Below are 26,509 nucleotides of genomic sequence, written 5' to 3'. Positions count from 1 at the left end.
CCTGCCCTAGTAAAAGTGCAGCCAAATGATGAATGTTAATTAGTTGCTGTGAAATATCCTCAATGACAAAACAAGTCTAAATATTTAAATAATACAAACAACGCTGAAATTTCTCAGAGGAAAGAAAGTTTACAAATGATTCAAAAGACTGAATTTTTATGGTTGCAGTTTGGAAATTCCCCAGGAGCCATCACAGTGGAGAAAACCAGCGCTAAGAAGTACATGATGATTACTCAACAGAGGCAACTTCAAGCTCCAACATGAAATTACCAATAATCTGACTTGTGGTGGCTTCCACTTATGGATTCGTGTTACCAGTAAACCTGAATGTCTTCTAAAAAGCACGAAAACTTCTTAGAAAAAACCAGCAGACACAAAAGCTCAGCTCTGTTCAGCACTGTTTTCTCCTGCCTATGCTTATCTGCACATCTAACAAACGTAATCTGCTGGTCTGTAAAGGTGATTTACAGCTTGTGTGTGTAGGGGCAGCGTGGCTTCAATCACAGATAAGCCTGGGAGGTTTTTACGGCAGCAGGATTTCTCAACATTCCTCCTTTGCACAAGCACCAAAATCTTCCACCTCTGTGAAAATGCTGTGTTGCTTGGCGCAATTTTCACATTTTGAAGTTGTAAATCTGCCACATGTGCAATCCACAATCGCTCCAGTGACTTAACATGCATCAGGCAACATAATTTATAATGAAAGGATACTTTACAGCAAACTGCTTCAAAATTATTGTACAGTAATGTACTGTTCTTTGTAAATACAGCCGAATGCTGTAAATGATGCAGCACTGCAAAGACTATTTTAGTTATTCTTCATTTACACTTTGCAGGGAATGTGCGAAGTGGTTTAAAGTGCTTGAGGACAAGAAAAGGCTTGAGGTTTAAGAAACAATGGGCCTCCATGACTGTAGTTATTAATACTGTCCAGCAAATCTCTGAATACTGGAGCATGCTTATAGTAGGGGAACTGAGGCCAAGCCTATTTCTGTCATAGTTCAATGCAGATATGTGAGGAAATCTAGTTACATTTTCATGGCTGAATAAATGGCTTCTGGAAATCATGAATAACAGTTTAAGGACACCCAATCAGCTGTCCGTAACATGAAGCCTACATGTTATATAGCACAGTCCTGTTGATGTTATTAGCTTGCAGTACTTTGCTTACAGTTTAAGTATAAAGTATATCTAACAGAAGCACTGGTCTAACTTCATCATTTTGGCTAAAAACACAACAGGTCTGTTTAAAATACTTTCTAATGTGGCCTTCTGATGAGAGCAGCATCACTTCCTCTGAGCTTTCATTACCTCCAGGGTCAGAGGTGACATTCAGCCCTTATATCTCTGTGAATGTATCTACTGCTCTGTTCCCACTTTGTAACCTTCATTGTAAGTATCAAACAAACAGAGGCAGGACATCTGCTGAGAAACTACCGAGATGGAAAAGGCTGTCGTGCTACTCAGCGTGCTTATTAGTGTGCCACGTTAGTCCACAATTATAGTCCAGGCTGAAAAGTTTGCACGTGTAATTTTTAATAATGTGATGGGTAATGTTTTATTACATTATAATCTGTCATAAAGAACCAGTATTAAAGAGATTAAGATGGGATGATTACGGGCTCTTTAAACAGAAGCAGCCCCTCGAAAGTATTTAGTGAGCTGAATATGTCATAGAAGATGCTGCTGCTGCTCTGGTTTTACATGGAAACATAAAGTTAGACAGCATTTAGGGAGTAGGGCTCCTGAACTCCAGCAGGGGGCTCTAAGTCATTGCTGCTCTTCTCTCTCCGGGTTGATAAAGGCGCAGTGCGTTTGGTTGTTCTCACTCAGAGACAGGAGACCTGTTGGAAGACTGGCTCTGCTTCGCTGTCCCTCTGACCCAACACCTGGATCTAGCCCCGTGCACTTCTAAACCGACCTGTATTTCCCGCAAAATCTGGATTACTGCGCTTCCCCTCCCATTTTATGAGTTGGTATGAAAAAGTCCTAAACTGAGGCTGCTGTGATGAGAGGTGAGTGTGTAGGTCTGCCTGCCCTGTAGAGGTGCTGCTCCTTGCTTGTTCATTTCAGCTGCTGGACGCGAAACTGATTTTTAAACCTTTTGGTGAAGCCTCTGTCCTAGGGTCAGTGTGTGCGCTTCTCTTGCTGCTGCGGGAGCCAGCGTGCCGGGGTGATGAAGTTACCTCTAGCACAGGTAAGTGCACTGACTTACAGCAATACCTGTTATTCGCAGCATTTGGTGCTGTAATAGCTGCAAGGTTCAAGAAACACATGCAGTGTGCGTGTATGCGTGTGCTTTGATAATTAATCCCTGTGGATTTATCAAGGCTTCTTCCTAGTTTATGCAACAGTGGGAAACCCTAACATAACATGACATCACCGGCTGGAAGACGATGGAAATATTGTTCACGTTTCTTTAAAACCAAACCGCCACTCATAAGGAGAATATAGAGTAAGGAGGCCTGATGTTGGATCTTCCTTTAACTTTAATTCAAGTAGAGTCTGAGGATTTTATAATGTATTTCCACTTAAGATTAGGATTTTCCACACTGGGCACGGGATTATCTGTAAAAGTGGGTGGACGTGTGTTTTGAAGATCCCTAAGGAGACCAGACATTTCCTGCCTGGCGCTTTCATCTAACATATCTTATATACACATTACTCTATTCCATGCTGACCTCAGACCAGCTTTATCAGCTCTAACTCATGTCTCAACCTGACTCCACCATTTAAACGCTGCCTTTCATTATCATGTCAGAATAAAATATTTGTGTTCACTGTCTACAAATGAAGACTTGCATTCTAAGATTTATGTCTCATCACAGGAGACTACTTTCTCCATACACTGACTCAGTCCCGGTGATTCACGTCTAAACTGAACTTAATTGTACTTCATGGAAGGTCTCTGTAAGATGACAGATATGTGTGTGTGTGTGTGTGTGTGTGTGTGTGTGTGTGTGTGTGAGGTTTGAACTTCTTACCTCTTAGGCCGTGTCTATATAGTTTACACAGCTGTCAGATGTAGTTACACATCTGCTGAGTGTGGAGGACAGAAGACAGGAAGGGGCTTGGAGAGGCATGAATCTGTGCAGGAAAGTTTTCCTTACCGCAGTGTTTTTCCTCAGAAGAGCTCGGATGTTTTGTAGTTTATCTCGCAGTTCCGATAACGTGCATATTTGCAACCCTGTACCAAGAACTAAGAAAGAAAAAAAAAAAAAAAAAGCTGGGTGCTGATGGTTATCTCTGTGCAAATGTTGAGATAAAGAAATGCAAGAGCAGCCTCATCTGTCATCACTGTGTAATTTAAGAGGATTTACATTCTCACCCAGAACTTGCATGTAGGAACTTGTGTGTGCCATTAGTTTAGACAACATCCCCCACCACCATTCCCTCACTCACTCTGATTGTGTGTGTATGAGAACAAGGGCCCTTTCTTTTCATGTGGCTGCTTCTTCCCACGCTGGTTTATTAAACTTGTAAAAAAAAAAAAAAAAAAAAAAAATCTGCAAGATTATCTTTTATTATTTCTTATCCCAGGAATCTGGAGCAAATTTGTGATGCGCACTCTTTGGGTAGATGAAAAGATTGTAATGCTGCAGGCAGCAGCTGATTAATTTAAAGCATAAAAACTGGAAACATGAGGAAACAGTTAGCCTAGCTGTACGTGAACAGAGGTTGTCTTCCAGCTTATCTAAAGTTCACTATCAACAACACAGTGTGTTGGCTGTTGAATTCAGGGGGAAGTGTGTAACTCTGGTAATCAGTTTCTGTGACTTTTGCATAAACTAAATTAAAATAGCTGATGGCATCTTAAACCAGATATAAACTCTTAATTATTGGTGTTAGTGATGTTTGTAGAGCAGATTTGTTATCTTTCCTTAGGACAACATGCTTCCAGTCTTTTTTAAAAAGTCAAGATAACTAGCTGCTAGCTCAGACTGTATATAAACAATGGACATAGACTGATGTTACCTGCTGATATTGGGTATTTTCCGATTTGTCAGTATCTGCATTTGAAATGGTCACTAAATTTTAATTTAAAACCTGGGATGCCTGTTTAGCTCACCTGCTTGAGCAGGTGCCCTTTTCCCACAAGGCTCAATGCAGCGGCCTGGGTCCGATTCTGACCCAGGGCCCTTTGCTGCTCGTCTTCCTCCGCTCTCTCCTCCCCACCTCCCTGTCTGAAAAATCTTCACTGGCCTATCAAATAAACATGCAAATGCCTCCAAAAAATAATGTTTAAAACGTAAAGAAGAGATGGAAAAAAACACCATTCAGTCATGTTATGAGTGTTGGTGTTGCAGAGTTTGTCCACCAGGGGGCACTCTGTAAATTCCTTATTGTCAACACACGTGATTGGAATACCACAAACTCAACAATCAACTGATCCAAGTAGTCAGACAAAGTGTAAGCATGTAAATAAATAACTACATGTAACGAATAAAAGAGAAAGCTCTTTATTTTCATGTATCTGAAAAAATATATCAGCTGATAAATCACCAAATATCAGTATCAGCCTTAAGAATCCTATATCAGTTGGGCTCTGGGAGGTAGCCACTGATGCCACCTGTCGATTTTGGCCATGTGGCCCGTGAACATTTATATAGTTGGACTTCTTTTTGCAACCAGTGGAAAAGCCCCCGCTGGTCACTACAAAGCAGGCAAAGGAGGTTTCATAGCCGGCCAAACTGAGCGCCAGCTATGAAACACGAAGGTCTGAAAACAAATTCACGCAAGGGACTGCTAGAGTCTGCGAATGTACTCCAAAGTCTGTGTGGAAGATAATTTACCATCCAGTTGTACATTTATTCTCCAGCTGGACTCAAAGTGGAGTATAATAAGAACAGCTAAGCATCGCGGGCATCTTCAGCTGTCTGCATACACATCTGCCAGGGAGTGTAATGACAGCCTCACAAAGAATGGATGAAAAAGAGAGTAATAACAACTCATCTATCAATTTTGGCAGAATACAAATTTTTTCTTCTTTGTTTCTTTTTTTTTTTTTACAGGTGCAGCAGTTGATGAACCATTAAAGCTTTTTTACTTGTGCTCTGTCCTCTCTGTCCCCTTTTTCTATTTTCTCCCCTTTCTCTTTTTTTCTTGCTTTTTTCTCAACCTGTCAACTACAGCACATATACATGTATGTGAAAAATACCACAAATAAATAAATTAAATTAAAGGGCAAACATTAACAATCTTGGAAGAGCAAATATGTTTGGCACAACAGTGCATTCACCTCACAAGACAAAAGACAGGCTTAAAAACATGTGTGCATTTCAACAAGTCAAACTAAATGAAATTACACTTTATGTTGTGGATCTGTAACTTTCTAATTTGTAAAATTTGCAGTAGTACAGTACTATAAACTAAGTAGCAAGTTACATGGGTCTTCTCCAACACAAATATTTATTTTAAGATTGTCATATTTGTATTGATGCAACAGGTTCTCTTTTTTTCTTTTGTTTTTTCTTTTTAGATTGTGTCAATGATTCATACAAAATCCCTGTAAAAAAAAAAAAACAAAACAAGAATTGCGCTGGGAGCAAGAACTTAAACATGTTCACCATGTTCAGGTATTTTTAATAAAAGCAGGTTTAATAGAGCCCAGTTTATTTCCTCCCTCGGTGATTTCATGTCTGGCTTTTTTTTTTTTTTTTTTTGCAAGTAGTGGTCTGAACTTGCACCAAGACAGATGTTTTTGTATGGAAAACCGAACAGTGTGCAGGAAATAAGACTGCAGTCAGAAACGGTGCCAATTCAACATTTGATCTCTCTGTCAGTTTCTTTCCATGCCACAGCTTCATATATAACCTCCCTGCCTGAGGTTATACCTGTACAAGCATTTCAAAACAGTCTCCATGAGTTTTCCTTTATTTTCCACAGTGAATCCATGCTGTTACTTCCCCTGTCAGCACTGGGGTGTGTGTGTGCGGTATAGTGATGACAAGTATGAATGTGACTGCACTTGGACCGGCTACTACGGAGAAAACTGCACAATCCGTGAGTCCACTTCTGTATGAGGCTGGTTCTCATATCCTGTTTTATTGCTTCTTTTTCAGGAATTTCAAGTATTTATTTTAACAGAAAACCAAAGGATTCAGATGGGGGGGGGGGGGGGGGGGGGGGGGTAAGGCCATTTCATTTGTGTTTGCAACATAACTCCAGGCCATCACGGTTAAAATGCCTGCCTAGACAAATATTTGGAAAAACTGAAGGAATGTGGGGAATTGCCGGGAGGACGCAGCTGGATCAGAGCTGTCGCTACTCATCCTGTCTGCTACGCCTACCTGTGCTGGTCTGCTTCTCATTAACAAAGAACCCTCACATGATGTATTTCCCAGTCATTTGTGATGCACTTGGCAGGCATTTGCAAGTCATACGTAATAACAATTGATCACTGCTTTGATTGTACATAGAAAGACGAAAAAGACAATAGGAGTGGAAAAAAAGGAAGGAAAAGACTTCTGGACAGGAAAATGAGTTACACACAAATATTTTCACTTGTTGCATAAGGTACAAGAGACGCATATTGTAGCTCCAAAGTCAACATTATGATTTGTTTATGGAGCTGTCAGTCATGTCAAAGGAATATTTTTATCCTGTGCTTTTTGTGACACACCAGTGCTGAAGAATGAAACATTAATAATACACCTTTCATAAAATCAGACGCCTGTGGTTTCACACTCAAAATCTATTATCCAGCTTATGTTAGGAGGAAGCCAGAGTACCTGGAGACAAACCCTAAATAGGTATGAAACCCAAGCAAGGAAATGAGTAGCTTAGCTTAATGACTTCAAAACAGTATGAAAAGTGTATGTAAGGAGCCAGATTAGCTCACAGTGTGAGCAGGCGCCCATATGCCTTAGGGCTGAAAGTCAGTGAGTCTGGGTTTGAATCTAGCCTGTGGCCATTTGCTACATGTCTTCTCCCTACAGTCCTGTCTATTCTTCACTGTTGCTTTATCCAATAAAGATAGAAAGGCCCTTTTTAAAAAAAAAAGAAAAAAAGATGGATGCAGCCATTTGTCAGGGTCCTGGGCCCAGTGTTTTGTGTTTCTTTTGTATAGCTCTGTTTTGTTTTTTGGGGGTTGTGCCTTTTAGTGTTTCTTTTAGACAGTTTTCTCACTTTGTTGTTTAGATGTTCTGTTTAGTTTCCCTTCCTGTTGTTTCTTTGTGAATGTCTGATCCCTTTTGTCAAGTTTCCTGTGTTAGGTCTGCGTGTGTTTAGTTCACTTCCTGTTTTAATTTTGTTAGTCTTATGCTCCTTGTGTTTTGTGTTGTATTTTACTTCCTGTTATTAGTCCCATTCATTTCACCTGTTGTTTCCCAGTTGTTTCCACTCACCCCTCATTTCATCTGTGTATTTAAGTCTCAGTGTTTAGTTCTGTGTTCGAGTCCTCGTCATTTTTTATGTCTGTGTTTGACATTCCTGCTGTGCCTTTAGTGATTTTGGATTTCAAGTTTTGGGTTTTTCTTTGTGTAGCTGCCTTCTGTTGAGCCTATTTAAGTTACAACTTTGTTAATAAAATCTAAAGTATCACCTCGCCTGTGTCCTGCTCTGAGGTCCTCCCTGCTTAGTTAGCCGCAGCAGCCGTGACACCATTTGTATGTGGAGTCCCTATTTGAAGCCTTTTCACTCATCACACATCGTATAATTATCCTCTGATGTGGATTAACTTGATAAGAGTTGCAAAAATAAGCCGATCCCCAGCAAGCTATGCTGTAATGCTACCTTAACCCAGCACTGGTGCGTAGTATTGATTTGATTACATCTACAAATTAGGAACAAAATTCAAAATGGAAAGTCTTTACAACTAGATTTTGATCCAGGGACCCTAAAAGCAGATAATAAGAACCTTATGTTGACGATTTGGTTTAAAAGTAAACACATTTTTAACATGTTACTGCAAACCAGCTGACGCAGTGAGCTCGGAGTTTTTGGGGCCCTGAGGGATGATATAATGAGACGGAACTGATATTATATTTCACTTCATTCAATAATCCGCTGAATCCAGAGGTGTGGGTGGCAATTCAGAAGTCTTGATTGAGGTTTTAAAACCATGGCCGTGCCTGCCAAGTGTTCTGCTCAATGATGACATAATGACTTTGTTATTTAAAGTGAATTTCCACTCCAAATCCCCAGTTTTCCCCGACTTCCAGTAATGACATGTCAGCAATCTCATGTGTTCTGTCATTCCAGCCGAGTTTTGGACCAGAGTGCGTCAGTTTTTCAGGCCCAACCCAGGTGTGGTGCATCACATTCTCACCCACTTCCAGTGGTTCTGGGACATCCTCAACTACACTTTCCTACGGGACGTCCTGATGCGGCTGGTGTTAACAGGTCTGGTCAGGAGCTCGTAGTTGAGAAATTCATTCAGGACTTTTACACGTTCTGTATACGCAGTAACTTTTTTTTTTCTTGTACCTACAGTGAGGTCAAATTTAATACCCAGCCCTCCAACCTTCAACTCCAAGTATGACTACCTCAGCTGGGAATCCTACTATAATCTGAGCTATTACACTCGACTTCTGCCCCCGGTGCCCAAGGACTGCCCCACACCTTTGGGGGTGAAAGGTTAGCGTCAAAGAGCCACATTTTGTAATGAGGAAAGTGTGACAGAAAGTGAATACTGGAAATAAACATCCATCAGGTGGACACAAACATAACTCCACATAAATACCAACATGGCTTGACATGGTTTAGTGTGCAACACCAAATAGCCTGTTATTCTTGTTATACTGCCCCCAGGGGGCTGATGTCTATGATTGCACCTTTAAATACATTTGTCATTTATGATGCTGTTCCAAAGACTGTAGTTTAATGAGTATTTTTATCAATATCCTCTGGATATTTTTTCTAAAAATAGCAAAATAAAAGTACTTCAAAAGCATACTCAGTGGATGCAGATCATTGGAAATTTCTTTACGTAATTTCCAACGGTGATCAGACGAAGCTGGACCTTTCACCACGTGTTTTGACCTTGTGACATGTCAGCTGTGTCAGAGCTGCGTTCACAGGCACACAGCTTCAGTATTATGACTACAGGCAGGGTGTATCTGTGTTTTTCCTTGCGTTGCACGTGACGCTGTAATATATCTGTTCAGGAAAGGCTGGGCTGCCTGACCCTGAGGTGCTGGTGGAGAGGCTTCTGAAGAGGAGGACGTTCAGACCCGACCCCCAGGGCACCAGCCTCATGTTCGCCTTCTTTGCACAGCACTTCACCCACCAGTTCTTTAAGACCTTCAATCGTATGGGCCTCGGCTTCACTAAAGCTCTGGGGCACGGGGTCAGTCCATCTGGAGGTTTTTGGTAAACATTGGTGCATTAGCATCGTTACAGAGTTAAAAGCAAAGACAAAAAGGTGGCTAAATTACGGCTAAATTAAGTCATTTTAAAAAATTTTTAATAATTGTAGTTGAGCACACTGATACTTCTCTAACATCTTTTTACTGTGAAGCTACCACAAGCATATAACTAGCTTATATATAGCATGAGAGCTATATGTGAGTCTTATGAAGTAGTAGTGCTTTTTATGATGAGCCAAATGAGAGGAAGCGTGACAGAATGCTTGTTGAATTTTGTTGCCTTTGAACACAGCTAACGTCTAATGTTTGCATTTATTCCTTCCTTAACTCCATTTTTTGGTCCTGTTCTGTGACTCAAACAGGTGGATGCAGGGCACATTTATGGAGACAATCTGGAACGTCAGCTAAACCTCAGGCTTCTCAAAGATGGAAAGCTGAAATACCAGGTTAAAAGTCATATACAGATTTATATCTGCCTTCAGTGACCGCTTTATTGGGTACACCTTTTCAACTGCTCATTAACTCAAATATCTAATCAGCCGGTCACGTAGCTGCAACTCTTTGCATTTAGGCCTGCAGACTTGGTTGAGATGAACTGCTGAAGGTCAAAGCGAGCAGAAGCGAAAGAAAGGCAAAAACGTTGCCTGGTCTGATGAGTCTCAGTTTCTGCTACGACACTGAGATGATAAAACGTAAACAACGTGAAAACATGGAGCCATCTTGACATGTGTCAGCAGTTCAGGCCGGTGGTGGTGTAATAGTGTGTATTTTCTATGCACACTTTGGACCCCTTAGTGCCAACTGAGTACCATTTGAACACCACAGCCTAACTGAGTATTGTTGCTGACCATGTCCATCCCTTTATGATCACAGTGTACTCATCTTCTGATGGCTGCTTCAAGCAAGATGATGCTCCATGTCACAAAGTTCAGATCATCTTAAACTGGTCTCTTGAACATGATGATGAGTTCACTGTACTCAAATGTTCTCCACAGTCACAAGGTCATAATCCAGTAGAGTGTCTTTGGGATGTGGTGGAATGGGAGATTTGTATCATGGACAAATCTGCAGCAACTGTGTGATTCTCTCATGTCAATATGAGTCAAAATCTCTGAGGCTTTTCGAATCTGTGCCGTAAAGAATTGCAGCAGTTCTGAAGGCAAAAGGGGTCCAACCTGGTACTAACAAGGTGTACCTAATGAAGCGGCCAGTGACTGTACATAAAATACTTGATCAAGTATACCTTTAGAAAAAGAGGCAACAGTTTAAGATACAGATTTTACAGTGATTTTTACCATCATTCTTTCTATTTCTGTCCCGTCAGTTAATTGATGGAGAGATGTACCCTCCCTCTGTAGCCGAGGCACCTGTTAGAATGGGCTACCCTCCTGGGGTCCCTGTTGAGGCTCAGATGGCCATTGGTCAGGAAGTCTACGGACTCCTACCTGGTTTGGGGATGTACGCCACGCTGTGGCTGAGGGAGCATAACCGAGTCTGTGATATATTGAAAGCAGAGCATCCCACCTGGGACGATGAACAGCTTTTCCAGACCACACGGCTCATTATTATTGGTGAGTTGGACAAAGTTTAAAATAAAGAATTTCATATCAAACATCGTATTGCTTAGCACAAAGGACAGAGACAGTGAAACAGCTAGCCTGGCATTACTCCATTGTTGTGAGCATTTTATAAGGCAACCAAAGCCTTCAAATATTTAGTGTATGTGGCTGAGAAATGTGACAGTTCAGTATTTTTTAAAATAAGTGGAATAAATTCAGTGAAAATGTTGGATTTTATATTGAATTTGGTTTAAAAAGGACAGTTTTCTTCTTTTTTCTCAAACCTTGGTTCCTTACCATTAGCTCCGTGCTGTAGTGGCTAATACACACAAAAGGTCCTCGGTTTGATTTCCGGAGGAGACTCAAACCCAGCCTCAGGGAGTCACAAACTAGTGTTTTCCTAGTGCTGGTCCAAAGCCCAGATAAATGGGGACGTTGCATCAGGAAGGACATCTGGCATAAAATCTTTGCCAGATGAAAATATGAAGCTCCACCTACTGTGGTGACCTTTTGGAATATAAGAGAGCAGCCTTTAACCTTTAGTAACCACTGGTTTCCACACGGTTAAAGATCATTGTATGGATTAGATATGAAATTTAAAAGGGTCAGCCTGAGCCTGTCCTTTACACCAAACAAATTTGTACATTTTGTTCTTGTTTTTAATCACATGCTTCAGCAACTTGATCCTGAGTCACTGCCTGCTCGGTGCATTTTTCCTTAATTCCTTTGCTGTCCCTTTGTGTGTCTCTGCAAGGTGAGACCATACGAATAGTGATAGAAGAGTACGTTCAGCACCTCAGCGGATACCTGCTGCAATTGAAGTTTGATCCCACCCTGCTGTTTGGCTCTCACTTCCAGTATGGCAACCGTATTGCTCTGGAGTTCAGCCAGCTCTACCACTGGCACCCTCTGATGCCCGACAGCTTCTTCATCAATGGGGATGAGCTTTCATACGAGCAGTTTCTCTTCAATGTATCTGTCCTGACACACTATGGTGTGGAGGCGCTCGTGGATGGCTTCTCTCGGCAAATTGCTGGCCAGGTAGACATGATGTAATTATAACACGCACTTATTATGATAGTGTTTTTCAGAGTAGAGTTTTTGAAACTTCTGGTGATTATAACCTCTCTTCAACTATCAGCACCTGAAGTATTGCCAAATTCCGTGTAAAGTCGTTTCTGGCATTCAGAAAGTTTTCCTGTTTTGCTCTCTAAGTGATTGCAGTGACTTGTTTTTGTACTGATAAAGTGTTTCAGTCACTATGTACTCAACATCCCACAGGATGTCTTTTGAGTGCTCTAATCTTTCATTGATGTCAATCATATTATGCACTCAGTTCTCCCACCTTTGACCTGCAGATTGGCGGTGGGCACAACATCAATGCGATGGTGACCAAAGTAGCCGTGGGGACGATCAAGGAGTCCCGTCAACTCCGCGTGCGGCCTTTCAACGAGTACAGGAAGCGTTTTAACCTCACGCCATACACATCATTCAGGCAATTCACTGGTAAGACAGACAGTTGTGTGTGTAGCCCACACAACACAAAGTGTGACCTTGACAGAGAGTTATTTTAGGGGTTTTACAAATCTATGTGAACGGCTGAGCATACACTCCTGGAATAAATTGCATCTCTAACCTGCAAATTATAATTTAAAAATGCTATTTCAAAAAATGAATGATAAAGTAATATTGATGACCTGTGTTATTATTCTAGTATTTGACATATTTGGTAACTTTTTGCAGATAATGAGGAGATAGCACGAGAGCTTGAAGAGCTCTACGGTGACATTGATGCTCTGGAATTTTACCCTGGCTTGATGTTGGAGAAAACACGACCAGGGGCTATATTTGGAGAAAGCATGGTGGAGATGGGTGCCCCCTTCTCCCTAAAAGGCCTCCTGGGAAACCCTATATGTTCTCCAGAATACTGGAAGCCCAGCACCTTTGGAGGCAAAGTGGGCTTTGACATAGTGAACTCCGCCACACTCAAGAAGTTGGTCTGTCAGAACACCAGGACGTGTCCGTATGTGTCATTTAGAGTACCAGCAGAGGAGAAGCCACAACAAGGGAAAGAAGGCAGCAGAGCACAGATTGATGAGCTATAGCCTTTGCAGACACCAGGTTTTTTTTTTTTTTAAGATCATTATATGAAGGTTAAAAAAAAAAAAAAAAAAGCAAATTGATGTTGCAGATGTTTGTTTGGAAAACACCAGTAATGCTTGTTTGGACAGCACTGGAGAGTCACACAGGACTCCGAGCTCAGCATGCCTTTTCCTTAACTTCCTCACTGTCTCCAACACTTGAGCAGACACGTCAGTGAGGAAATAAGCATGTTTGGATTTTCTTTTCAGTATAAAAATTGTGTCCAAATACTGAAATTATCTCTACATATTCACACTGTCCATTAATAAAGGTATGTACAGTCTGTAGATTTATTTTGAAAGTGTTAATTGCAGTTCTGGATAAACAATGAAATAACACTGTCCATTCATTCAAACTGACTCAGACTACAACCTTTTTCAGGACCCACTGATCCGCTCATGATTGTTCATTCCCACCCACATTACTCACTCATTACGTCTGGTAAATTCAGCTGTATATTTTGGCTTAAAGCTGAACACTGACAATAACAGAGGGGAGACCGGCCCAGCACCGTATGACAGTGCATGTTTTTTTTTGTTTTTTTTTTTACTAACCAGGACACACAGCAAGGCTTAAAACCACATTAAAAGCCAAAGCATTTTGGCCTCAGTTTAAAACATATGTACTTGCTATATGCATACATACATGGGATTACATATGTCCAGAAAAAACACAGATCCAGTCTGTGTGCGCCTGCTATTGGTCTTTTCTTTAATTGTGTAATAATTTGGATAAACGTGGAAGTGTAAACCTCTTGTAAGAAATATTTTAAAGAAAGGCGTAATAATAATTGGTTTGTAGAAGCAGAAGTAGCAGCACATTTTGTTTTTAGTCATATTGCCACCTGGTGGTGAGATGGGGCGTTGCATAGTTACCCTTCCAGCCATAGGCCGCAATGAGCGCTGAGTCGTACGTCAACGTCGCCGCCATATTGGATGTGGCAAACAAAAACAAAGCTTCCTCACTCTGGTGCTGCATGGAGTAGTTCGAACAGTTTTACAGTCAAAACCAGATCACATGGGATTGCCTTTCACACCTAAGACTAATGCTGGCAAAACAAGGCTTTTTGAACCATTGTGTCAAAAAAAAAAAAAAAATTGTTTAATTCAGTACTTGGGTGACATACTGGAAACAATGGTTGTTGCACGGCCCAATGAATTCCAGATGTGACGCATCTTTCATGTGTGTATTAAGACTTCTTAACGTATGTTGTGACAATTCCTCAAAAGAGCTGACAATCCAACTGCTCTTTGTGTATTTGTTCTTTGTATCCCATAATAAAAATTATCTTCTTGAGTAATTCCATCTTTCTAACATTTGAAAATGGGTTTGGTTTGTCATTGACTCTAAATGACTCGGGGATTTTCATCTTTTACCCGTTTCTGCTCGGAGCTTTTCCTCTCAATATACTGTGTTAATAAAAAGTTGGTCGTACAATAAGGATACACGCCATCGCTTCACACTAAAAAGTCTGTAGGGATTAAATGGCGTTAGATTCCACAAAAAAAGCTTAAACATGATACGCCAAATGTTCTTTTTAAAAGTGTTCTGCGGCAAAGTTCAAAGCTTTGGTGCATTTCACATACTCGGAACAGACTGATAGTGAGTTTTGAAATTTACCTTTAAGTGGAATAAATGAAATACTGTGCGTACTTTATGGGCACTATTTTTAGTGGAAAGCATTTTGGGTTTAAATGTATTATATAAATAAAATGTACTTCAGATTTGAAGTACATACTACAGTATATTACTGTAAACTGGTGAGACCTCAAAGCATCATAAACAGATGCCACTAAGCATACATGAATAAATCTGATTATAGCTTTGAGTTGGCTTTATGTAACAGCTGAACCTATCAGGATCACTTTGTTAAACACACTATCTGAACCCTCAGTATTAGCTATTGTGTTACTGTTTACACAGCGGAAAACATCATGACTGCTGTATTGTTTGTCATGTGTGTACACGACCAAGCAAAATGCAAAAGTCAAAAAGTATCTGGTGTTATTTCAGGTTTATTTGTTAAATTTAACACAGTAATCACCACACTTTTTTTTTCCTCCGAGTGTCCGTTTGACACCCGGAGACACATTGGAAATGTTTATGGAAACAGCGTTTCATTTTTTGCATTAAAAAAAAATAAAGCCAACATTTATAACAAAAGAATTTTTTTCCTCCCTCCATACTCACATCTTCTTCATCTGGACCCTCTCTGCATATCTCTGCTTGTGGTACAATTTGGCCTTCAAACCTTTCAACTTTTTGGCTTTGTGAGATCGCTCGTGAGCCTTGCAGGTCTCCTTCTGCGGCTAAAAGAGAGAGAAAAAAAAAAAAAATTAATTGAACCGGATTAAAATTTACATTTAGAATATGGCTTCTCTTTGCAGTTTCATGCAAAAACTTGAAACGTGGACTACTGATAACAGCCTGTTCAGTGACTCCATCAACTGTCAGATTCTTAAAATGTGTAAGGAGTACTAGAGGCTGTGAGGCAGGCACGTGTGACTCAGACACCAATTTGAGGTGGAGGAGTTTCCCTCTCCAGCATCCCCAACAGCTGACATTAGTGTGGTGCAGTGTGTGTGTGTGTGTTCAAATTCCTCAGTAATTGTGTTGCGTGAACTGAAATCATCAAAAATCTGCTGGAAGGAAGAGATTAGGTTAAAAACAACAACATGCATTTTAATACTAATCTGATTTCAGTGTTGAAGACTAAAAGGAGGTAAAACTATAAAACTTGTAATTATAAATGAAATGTATTAACTCTGAATACTTTGAGAGTGGCTAAGAAGGTTTAAGGCTCAGTGGTACTTCAAAAGCAAACGAAATATTCCGCAGGACAAACAAAGAAATGTGTGTCCTTGCATTTGCAAAATATCAGCATTTGGTTAAAGATTAAACGGCAAGACAAATGAAAAGAGCATCTTATGCTTCTTGTTGACCTCTGGGAGGAAGCGGAGGAAGATGGGTCTAGCATATGGAGGGAGAGCCTTTTCCATGTCTTTTGTTGGTTCCTAATTTTTGGGGTCTCCATGTTCCTTTTGGCCGAAGATTCAATCCCAATTAAATCCAGAGTTTCCAAAAAAAAAACAAAAAAAAATCACTGGGATGAGCAGGTTCTGGTGCAGGCTGTTTACTAGACACATAGGCGTAGGAACCGGGGGGGGGGTGGAGGGGACGTGCCCCCTCCCCCCCAATATTGGAGACAGGCGCATTTGTCCCAACCAAAAATTACACAGCGGAGGAGAAAAATACTTGATTTTGAAATCATTAACTCGCTTGTTTTTATTTTGAAGGCACAACATGCGCCCCCCCTTCCTCTGAACGGCTCTGAGTGTTTGGGAGGTGGGAGACAGCGGCAGGAGTCAGAAACTCTTGAATGTCGGGATCGTTGCTCACATACATTTGTAATGAAACTTTATGCTAGTGCACTTGTAACATTTGTCTATGCACTGGTAACATTTATCTGTGCATTGGTAACATTTATCTGTGCATTGGTAACATTTATTTGTGCATTGGTAACATTTATTTGTGCATTGGTAACATTTATCTGTGCATTGGTAACATTTATTTGTGCATTGGTAACATTTATCTGTGCATTGGTAACATTTATTTGTGCATTGGTAACATTTATCTGTGCATTGGTAACATTTATCTGTGCATTGGTAACATTTATTGGTGCATTGGTAACATTTATTTGTGCATTGGTAACATTTATTTGTGCATTGGTAACATTTATCTGTGCACTGGTAACATTCATCTGTGCACTGGTAACATTTATCTGTGCATTGGTAACATTTATCTGTGCATTGGTAACATTTATCTGTGCATTGGTAACATTCATCTGTGCACTGGTAACATTTATCTGTGCATTGGTAACATTTATCTGTGGACTGGTAACATTTATCTGTGCACTGGTAACATTTCATCCCCTTAGAATTATAAGGTTCTATCTACGTTCTGACCAGTTTTGAGATATTGAGCTTTAACCCCTTAACTGGCAGCAAATAAAATCACCTGAAACAACTACATAACACCCTCTGGTTATTATTGGCTCTGAACAACCCATTTCATAGCCTATTAATCGGCTGCGTCTGGTCCGCGGGCCGAATGAAGTGCATTTATATGGCAGGCTAGACCCGCCCATTTTGACTGACACCTCATTCGGCCAATAATGTTAAGAAATGGGTTTCCCAGAGCCAATAATACTCAGAGGGCGTCACGTAGCTTTGTCAGGTGATTTGGTGCAGCCAGTTACATGATTGGCCGAATGACGTGTCAATAAAAATGGGAGGGTCTAGCCTGCCATATAAAAGGGACTACAAACGGCCCGTCACCGGGCCCTTGCCAGTTAAGGGGCTACAGTTTTTGCACTCTGTATAGCAAAAATTACACATGGAATAAGTCTTGTTCACACATGATTATGAAACACACCCTATATGTATTCTAAATCAGTAATATCAAAATCCTATTAAATGTGCAAATGTTTTTTTTTTTTGTTTGTTTGTTTGTTTGTTTTGAACAAGTATAATGCAGAAAGAACCTTCTACTTCTAAAAACTCGTTTTAAGGTTCTATCTGCAAAATGTGATAACTACTACTGATTTTCAAGGAATGAAAAATAGTTAACTTATAGTAAGTTTTAAACCATAAAATTATAGACATAATAGAGTGTCCACAAGTATGGTTAAATCAAATTTAATGAATTCTGTGACATTTCTTAAGTTTCTTCTTTCATGGCAAACTGTTTTTACGGACACATTTCCCTTCCCTTTACTAGAAGATGATGCTTGACAAAGTTTTATCTTTGAATGTTTCAATGCTACAACATCTCCATCCATCCATCCTCTTCCACTTATTCTGTTCAGGGTAGTGAGGGGGGGGGTCTGGAGCCTATCGCAGCTGACATAGGGTGAGAAGCACAGTACACCCTGTATAGGTCGCCAGCCTGTCGCAGGGCTAACACAGAGAGACAGACAACCATTCACACCTATGGGCAATTTAGAGTGACCAATTAACCTAACCTCAGTATTTACAGTCTTTGGACTGTGGGAGGAAACCCACACAGACACGGGGAAAACATGCAAACTCCACACAGAGAGACCCAGGCCAAGGTGGAATCGAACCCAGACTTAGATGTCAATCTAGCTGTGAGGCAGTAGTGTTAACCATTATGCCGCCTTGCTGCACATCTATTACACAATTTTAAAATTGTACAATCAAAAAAAAAAAAAAATCAAACTTTTCATTAAACTCATGTTGGCAGACTGAGCCCTCTTTTTTCCCATCCTTTTTTTCCCCAAAGTTTTCTTAAGATAACTCAACTTATAATTATATGAAAACCAACAAGTAAAAATAAAATTTATAATAAATAAATAGAACAAAATAAACATTTGATATGAATTTAGGAGGCGTATACTTTGACATATAAATAAACTCAAATTTCAATAAAATTTGTACAGAAAGTCAAACAAATTGTGGATAATTTACCACAATATTTTTTTCCCCCTTTAGCCTAGATCTTTTTAAATTTTACAAACTGTAATCTACCTGAAAAAGCATTCTTTAAAATTCTGAATAAACATTTAGATTCTGAGTCCATGTCCACTGAGTACAAAAATCCAAATAAAAACTCATCCCACTTTTAAACTTAGATCTTTAATTAAAATCATTCTGCTATAAAAATGTCACTGACAATGAACTGTTTTCTTTCAGTTGTATTTATTCAGGAAAAATGTAACAATTTCTTTCCCGTCCCTTTTCTGGTGTTTTTTCCTTTTACTTGCTCTTCTGGAGTTTGATGACAGAAATAAAAATAGACAGAGCTCATTAGCATGGTACCACTGCTAGGTCATAGAATATATTAAAATCTGAAGTCATTCTTCAATCAATAATATTTTATACGTGACTTATATTATGACCTTTGACTATTCTTAGTATTACCAACTACATTGTTTGTTTTTTTATGTTAGCACTGACCACAGACAAACAATACAAAACTAGTGTTAGCTCACTAGCTTTGTAGCTAACAGTGCAAAGAAACAGCTCAGTGCAATCTAAAAAAAAAAGAAATCAAAAGTTAAGAATTTTCCTGCCATTAGTACTTCTGTCTGTTGTCAACTCATTTTTGAAATCATCAAGCTTTAGATGTCTTGTAAACAGCCCCAGCTTACCATGAAACATTTTCTCTGGCATCTCCTCTGCCCCTTTGCTTGACATTGGGCACCAACATTACAAAAAAGAAGCAGCCTGATTGGCTCTCTTGTGAACATTTCAAGTGCCTATTGGTTCACAGAGAGAACCTTATAGTACCAAGTTAAAGCTTAATTTTGCAGATAGAACCTTATTATTTTGTGAATAAAATGCCCAAATCTCTTACATATTGTTCATAAGTGGTCAGCAAATAAGTATATGACAATAACTCAGTTTCGTCAAAAATGTCAGAACCTTATAATTATAAGGGGACGATTTATCTGTGTATTGGTAACATTTCTCTGTGCACTGGTAACATTTATCTGTGCACTGGTAACATTTATCTGTGCGCTGGTAACATTTATCTGTGCATTGGTAACATTTATCTCTGCACTGGTAACATTTATCTGTGCACTGGTAATATTTATCTGTGAATTGGTAACATTTATCTGTTCATTGGTAACGTTTGTGCATTGATAAGTATGCACTGGTAACATTTATCTGTGCATTGGTAACAATTATCTGTGCACTGGTAATATTTATCTGTCCACTGGTAACATTTATCTGTGCATTGGTAACAATTATCTGTGCACTGGTAACATTTATCTGTGCATTGGTAACAATTATCTGTGCACTGGTAACATTTATCTGTGCATTGGTAAGTATGCACTGGTAAGAATTATCTATGCACTGGTAACATTTATCTGTGCACTGGTAACATTTATCTGTGCATTGGTAACATTTATCTGTGAATTGGTAACATTTATCTGTGCATTGGTAACATTTATCTGTGCATTGGTAAGTATGCACTGGTAAGAATTATCTATGCATTGGAAACAATTATCTGTGCATTGGTAAGTATGCACTGGTAACATTTATCTGTGCACTGGTAACATTTATCTGTGCATTGGTAACATTTATCTGTTCATTGGTAACATTTGTGCATTGGTAAGTATGCACTGGTAACATTTATCTGTGCATTGGTAACATTTATCTGTGCACTGGTAATATTTATCTGTGCACTGGTAACATTTATCTGTGCATTGGTAACAATTATCTGTGCACTGGTAACATTTATCTGTGCATTGGTAACAATTATCTGTGCACTGGTAACATTTATCTGTGCATTGGTAACATTTATCTGTGCATTGGTAAGTATGCACTGGTAAGAATTATCTATGCACTGGTAACATTTATCTGTGCATTGGTAACATTTATCTGTGCATTGGTAACATTTATCTGTGCATTGGTAAGTATGCACTGGTAAGAATTATCTATGCATTGGAAACAATTATCTGTGCATTGGTAAGTATGCACTGGTAACATTTATCTGTGCACTGGTAACATTTATCTGTGCACTGGTAACATTTATCTGTGCACTGGTAACATTTATCTGTGCATTGGTAACATTTATCTGTGCACTGGTAACATTTATCTGTGCACTGGTAACATTTATCTGTGCATTGGTAACATTTATCTGTGCACTGGTAACATTTATCTGTGCATTGGTAACATTTATTTGTGATCAAGCCAGTTTGCCCACGTCCTACGATTAAAACATATACATATGTAAATTATACATGCAATCATATAAGTGTACACAACACTATTTTTCTAAGAAACATTTGAAAAATAAGAAAGTAAAAGATCAAGTAGCATTTTTTTTTTAATGCTTTTCTGAGAGTATTTATGGATCTGTCAGGTTTCCTTTATGTGTCCCCCCCAATAGGAAACTCATTCCTACGCCCCTGACTAGACATCTTAGTTACACAAAACACAGACAAAGACCCAAGCACAGACAGTAGCATAGTTAAGACTGAGAAGAGAGAGAGAGAGAGAGAGAGAACAGCGCAGATCTGCCACATCAAATATGGCGGACACACTGAGGTATCACAGCACACCGGCATCAACTTCCCACATTCCCACGCTGTATGTGTTGTCTTTAAGCGCACTCCGTAAAGTCTAAACTCACAACAAAGTCAAACCTAAATATTAGTGTCACCACCATGGTTTGATGTATTAGTTTGGAAGGAAACAACGCCAGACTGAATAATTCAGAAAGCAGTTTGGATCTGCTGCTGTTTGGTTACATTCTTATTTTAAACTTGTAAGTAAAAAAAATAAATAAATACTTGTAGTGATTATTTGCAAAATTATAGAGAATAGCATTGTTTAATCGACAATAATTGGAGACGTGAGGTTCAACCTGTCCGCATAAAAGACAGGCTATAGTTTAAATTTACTGCAGCTCCGAGTGCATGCCAGGTGTTGTGCCAAAAAGTGATCGTCTGCCAAAAAGTGATTGCCAGAAAATGATTGCCTGTATTTAAACTGTTGTAAATTACTTGCAGATCTATAATCTGTGGGAAATATATCAAACATATCTCTCGTGAATGATATCAAGTCATTTTGAGCGAGAAACAGCATTTCTGTTACAAGGTAGAAGCTGCAATCAGTTTTTGGCAGTGACTTTTATATAGTCTTTATTTATCAGGGTAAAAACTGAAATTTATCTTAAAAATGTCTTATTAAAGTGAAATCTGGCCAAGAGGGCAGCAGAAAACCCAACAAATATAACATTACAGTCTATAAAGATATTTTAAGTGACCAAAGAGGACTGGGATTATTATAATGTATAATAATGAGTCATAAACGTACTTGAAAAACAGGTAATTTCTTAATTTTATATATAAGCCCTTCATAAATCATACTGACTGCACCCTATTCACCAATATAAGCAAAGACATTAGACATAAAAGCACATAGAAACATCGGAAATCACTTTTTGGCAGACGATCACTTTTTGGCACAACACCTGTTTCCTTTGAGTGCATTTCATTCTTACGGCACCACTGTGAACACTGAAGGCATCATTGTTTGGAAGGGCGGCTTTGCGACAGCTGAACTGGTGGATTATCTCGGGACGGACAGCCAGCTGGTTATTAAACAGAGGTAATAAACCGTTTGGTTACAAGCAACGGATAACTCATGTCGTTTCAAAGAAATACATGTTTCAGGAGGCGGGTTAGTTTAACGCAGTCTCGTGTAATGGCTGCCGCGATGTCCCAGGATGTCAGCATAGCAGAAGTAGCTTACTCACATAGCTAATGCTAACCCGTCTTACTTTGTACAAACGCCCCAAGAACTAGCTCTTCGGACCGTCTCCTACTTACATAAGCAAGCTAACTAGGTTGTCGCCATTTTCTTTTTCAATACCGCACGGGTGCTTGAAGAAATAACAGTAATAAACGGTTGAACTATTGGTCTTAACATCGGCAGAGGCTGTCAGATCAGCTAAAGGTGTTGGCTTCGCTGTCAGCTGCTGTCTACTAGTGTTCGGACAAAAGCACCCAGATCAAACAAAAGAGCAAATTTTAATGCTTGGATGCTGTGTTAGGAGTGTGTCCCTCCCTTTCTGTCCATCTGTACACACAAGCTCTCTTACATACGGATCAGTGCATCATAAAAGGTCAAATTGGCACACGTACTCCAAGCTATGCATGGTGTAGCTGGCCTACTTTATATTAAGCCTTTTCTAGCCGTGCTTGTGTGTCTGGATTATACTGCACCAATGAACGTACTCTGCTACAGTGTTATGCGACTGTTATCCGTGAGGCTAGAAGTCTTTGAGATAAAATGTTATAGTTCACCTTAACAAGATCGAAGCTGGTAGGGTGCAGATGCATTAGATAAGCTCATACTGGTTTCCTTAAGTGTTCTGCTTCCCACAGGTGAGCGGTCAACATGACTACTCTGGACGACAAGCTACTAGGAGAGAAGCTGCAGTATTACTACAGCAGCAGTGAGGATGAAGGCAGTGACAATGATGATGAGGATGGGGAGAACAAGACCATCAGGGTTGCTGATGTCACCGAACCCGAGATAGACTACAGCGCAGACGGAAGTGCTGTGAACACAGGTAACACAAACTGAGACAGTGCACTCACAAAACGACACTGCTATGAATGTTTGTCCTCTGATCTGTTTGTCTTTTGTAATGATGAATTAGTTCAGTAACAAAAATAATTTCAAGTATTTGCAAGCGGTATTTCTAGCAATTGTTTTTCGTTTCACTTATTATAGGCTGCATCTTTTCTTTTACAGCCCAAGATGTTGCCATTTGACTTGAAAATGAAGTAGAAATTCAGTCCCGATAAAATTTCAGCCAGAGACACAAATCCCCTTTGGTGTTGTGTCAGGAAGGGCATCCTGCATAAAACTATATGCAGCTGAAAGCTGCATATAGATGTATTCATATGAAATTGTCACAAACCAAAAAAAAAAATGGTGGCCTCAGAATCTCATCTCTGGTTTTTGTTGATGTTGCGGTCCTGTTGGCTTCATCAGCTGGTGGCCTCCAGCTCCCACTGGAACGGTTGGCAGCAGAGTAGAGAGATTATATCTCTCGGATGGCCTTGGAGTGCCTCGTGTTCCCTCGGATAAGTTGGGGCAGGGGTATTCAACTCCAGGCCTCAAGATCCGGTGTCCTGCAGGTTTTAGATGTGTCCCTGATCCAACACACCTGAATCAAATGGCTGAATTACCTCCTCAGTATGCAGTTAAGTTCTCCAGAGTCCTGCTAATGACTTCTATATTTGACTCAGGTGTGTTGAAGCAGAGACACATCTAAAACCTGCAGGACACCGGCTCTCGAAGCCTGGAGTTGAATACCCCTGAGCTGAGGAGAGGGAGGTCTGGGTTTCTCTGCTTACTCTGCTACTGCCACTGTCACCCAGCCCCAGTTAAGCAGAGGAAAATGGATTGAAGAAATAAAATCTGTAGACTTTCAAGTCATAATGGTGCCTGACTTTAGTCAGTCTTTCATCTGTATCATAAGAATATACAGTATGTGTTATGGTAACAGTGGCTGTTGTGCCTCAGGGCCCAAAGGTGTGATCAACGACTGGAGGAAGTACAAGCAGCTTGAGGTGGAACAGAAACAGGAGCAGAAGAAGGAGATGGAAAGACTGATCAAGAAGCTGTCAATGACGTGCCGCTCTAACCTCGACCTGGAAAAAGACCAAGAGAAACAGAAGGCGCTTCAGGACAAAATCCAAGGCAAAGTACGTAATTTGAGGCATATATATATGCATAAAATAATATATTCTGGTTTCCAGTTTGTTTCCTAACTTTCTTCTGGATGTAAATTTATATTAAAAGAAAGGAAAGAAGTGAGAGTTGTGTCAGCATACTCCTTGTCTGCTTCACAGATGACCATGCAGGAATACAACATGCTTCAGGAAGAGGAGGATGACGAAGAATTCCTCCAGCATTACCGTATGCATCGCATTGAAGAAATGCGGCGCCAGCTGTGTCGTGGCAAACGTTTTGAGCAGGTCTGTGAGCTAAATAGTGGAGAGGAGTTCTTGGAGGCTTTAGACAAAGAGGACAAAAGCACCCTGGTCATGATCCACATCTACGAGCCAGACGTCCCAGGCTGCGAGGCCATGAGTGGCAGCCTGATGTGTCTGGCTCAGGAATACCCACTAGTCAAATTCTGCAGCGTACGCAGCTCAGCCATCAGCACCAGCGCACTGTTCAGAGACAGCGCTTTGCCTGCTCTGCTTGTTTACAAAGGCGGAGACCTGATCGGGAACTTTGTACGACTCACAGACCAGCTCGGGGAAGACTTCTTTGCCGTAGACCTGGAGGCCCTGCTGCAGGAGTACGGCCTGCTACCTGAAAAGCCGCCCGTCGTCCCAAAGACGGTTCGCAATGGAGCGATCATACAGAACACTGTGAGCGATGAGGACTCTGACCTTGATATAGACTAGAGCCATAGTATCTAACATTATATGCTTGGGAAACATGTACACAGTCCGCATGGACTTGACTATATTTATAGGTGGCCCTCTTTAGTGATAACAGAGTGAGCCTCGACTGACATCTTACCACTCACACATAACCAGCATTAAAGAAGAACCAAAATGAGTGCAGACACCACAACCCAGTGCATTTCATCCTATCATTCCATAGTAAACATGAGTTATTTGATGAGTGTAAATATGATCATCACAAGGCAATATGGGGTCAGAATACTGTAGGTGTTTTATGTTTGTTTGTCACTGTCACCTATTTATTGTGTTAAAGCACATTTCCACTTTTTGTTTCATGTGTATCTTCATTGTATTGTGAGCTTCACTGTGCAGAATAGAAAACCTTTGGGCCAAATTGACTATTGGTTAATTTTCTAACTTTTATATGTGCTCTGTGATTTCAAATAGTCAGGACAATAAAGTGTAAAGCGTTTGGACTCATTATTTGTTGTATTTTTATCTGCGTAAAGTTTAAGTTGTAGCAGTCGAGTTATGTAAGGAGAAAGCAGAGAACCTAATGTGTTCTGAATGAACTCTGTCAGGGTCCTGCAACAGCAAAGCTGGTGGTACGACTTTAAGTTGCAGGGGGTGAACAAACTTATAGCATTTTTAAAATTTATTTAGATATTTAAAAATAACTGCCTGGAGGTATTTCAAGGTGGTTAAACTTGCTTCTAAAGATTTTGGCTGCCTTAATATTTGATTTTTTTTTTAAATGAATCAAAGGATCAGTGAATAGTGTGGAGCATTTGGCAACTTAGAGGTTGAGTTTGAGGTGAAAACACCTAATGGTGTTAGTGTCGCTAAAATAGTTTCAGTGAATAGCAGTTAAGGTGTTGCAGCTTCTACTGTACTCAGGTAATCACGCAGACACATTTAGCTTTATTCAGTGAACAGCATTTCCATTTAGAGTTACAAATACTGGATTTCTAAGTTCCATCTTAGTCATAGACATTCATTGTAATTAAATAATACAACAAATAGCTGAAAACTACGACAACTCACTGTGTTTAACCTGCTGTCATTCTGCTTTCTCTACACCCGCATTAACTTTTCGGTTCACTGAATTCCCCCAGAGGTGATTTGTGCACAGATTTGACCGCTCAACTCTTCCGATCTTGTCGGCTCAATAATCACTCCGAAGAGGAAGAGCGGCAACTGTTCAACCAAATTAAATTACCCTGGTCGTGAGCCGCTGGCTCTCTGCTGACATGGACATCAGGCTACTGTAGCCTACAAGCATCCGATCAGCAGCAGCGTGAGACAGGGCGACACCAGCAGCAGGAGAGCTCCGTCTTCGCGGAGGGGAGCGGCTGAGCCGTGCAGGTCGTGTCCGCAAAATGTGTTTTCCAGCAGGAGATGGGTTTCTGCGCTGATGCCTGCCAGGAAAAGAGAGATAGTGTCACACTTTCTCAACTGGGCTGTGCATTTAGCAGCTTTTTTTTTTTCAGTGCAGCTCATTTGCACCAGAGTTCATTTACTCTCATTAACAC

General features: G+C 40.2%; 1 protein-coding gene across 1 annotated transcript; it reads left to right on the top strand.

Moving 5' to 3' along the window:
* Positions 1–1,841: 1,841 nt before the first annotated feature.
* LOC115789068 (prostaglandin G/H synthase 1-like) lies at positions 1,842–25,460 on the top strand. Its single transcript, XM_030742252.1, is given in 13 exon segments — positions 1,842–2,015; positions 2,114–2,197; positions 5,887–6,003; positions 8,203–8,343; positions 8,434–8,577; positions 9,108–9,289; positions 9,671–9,754; positions 10,633–10,879; positions 11,622–11,908; positions 12,226–12,373; positions 12,611–12,988; positions 24,082–24,190; positions 24,365–25,460. Coding segments are annotated over 13 exon segments (2,538 nt in total). The 5' UTR covers positions 1,842–2,008; the 3' UTR covers positions 24,975–25,460.
* Positions 25,461–26,509: the final 1,049 nt, after the last annotated feature.

This window comes from Archocentrus centrarchus, chromosome 12 (assembly GCF_007364275.1).
Source record: "Archocentrus centrarchus isolate MPI-CPG fArcCen1 chromosome 12, fArcCen1, whole genome shotgun sequence".
NCBI lineage: Eukaryota > Metazoa > Chordata > Actinopteri > Cichliformes > Cichlidae > Archocentrus > Archocentrus centrarchus.
This window is presented reverse-complemented; position numbering and strand designations above follow the sequence as displayed.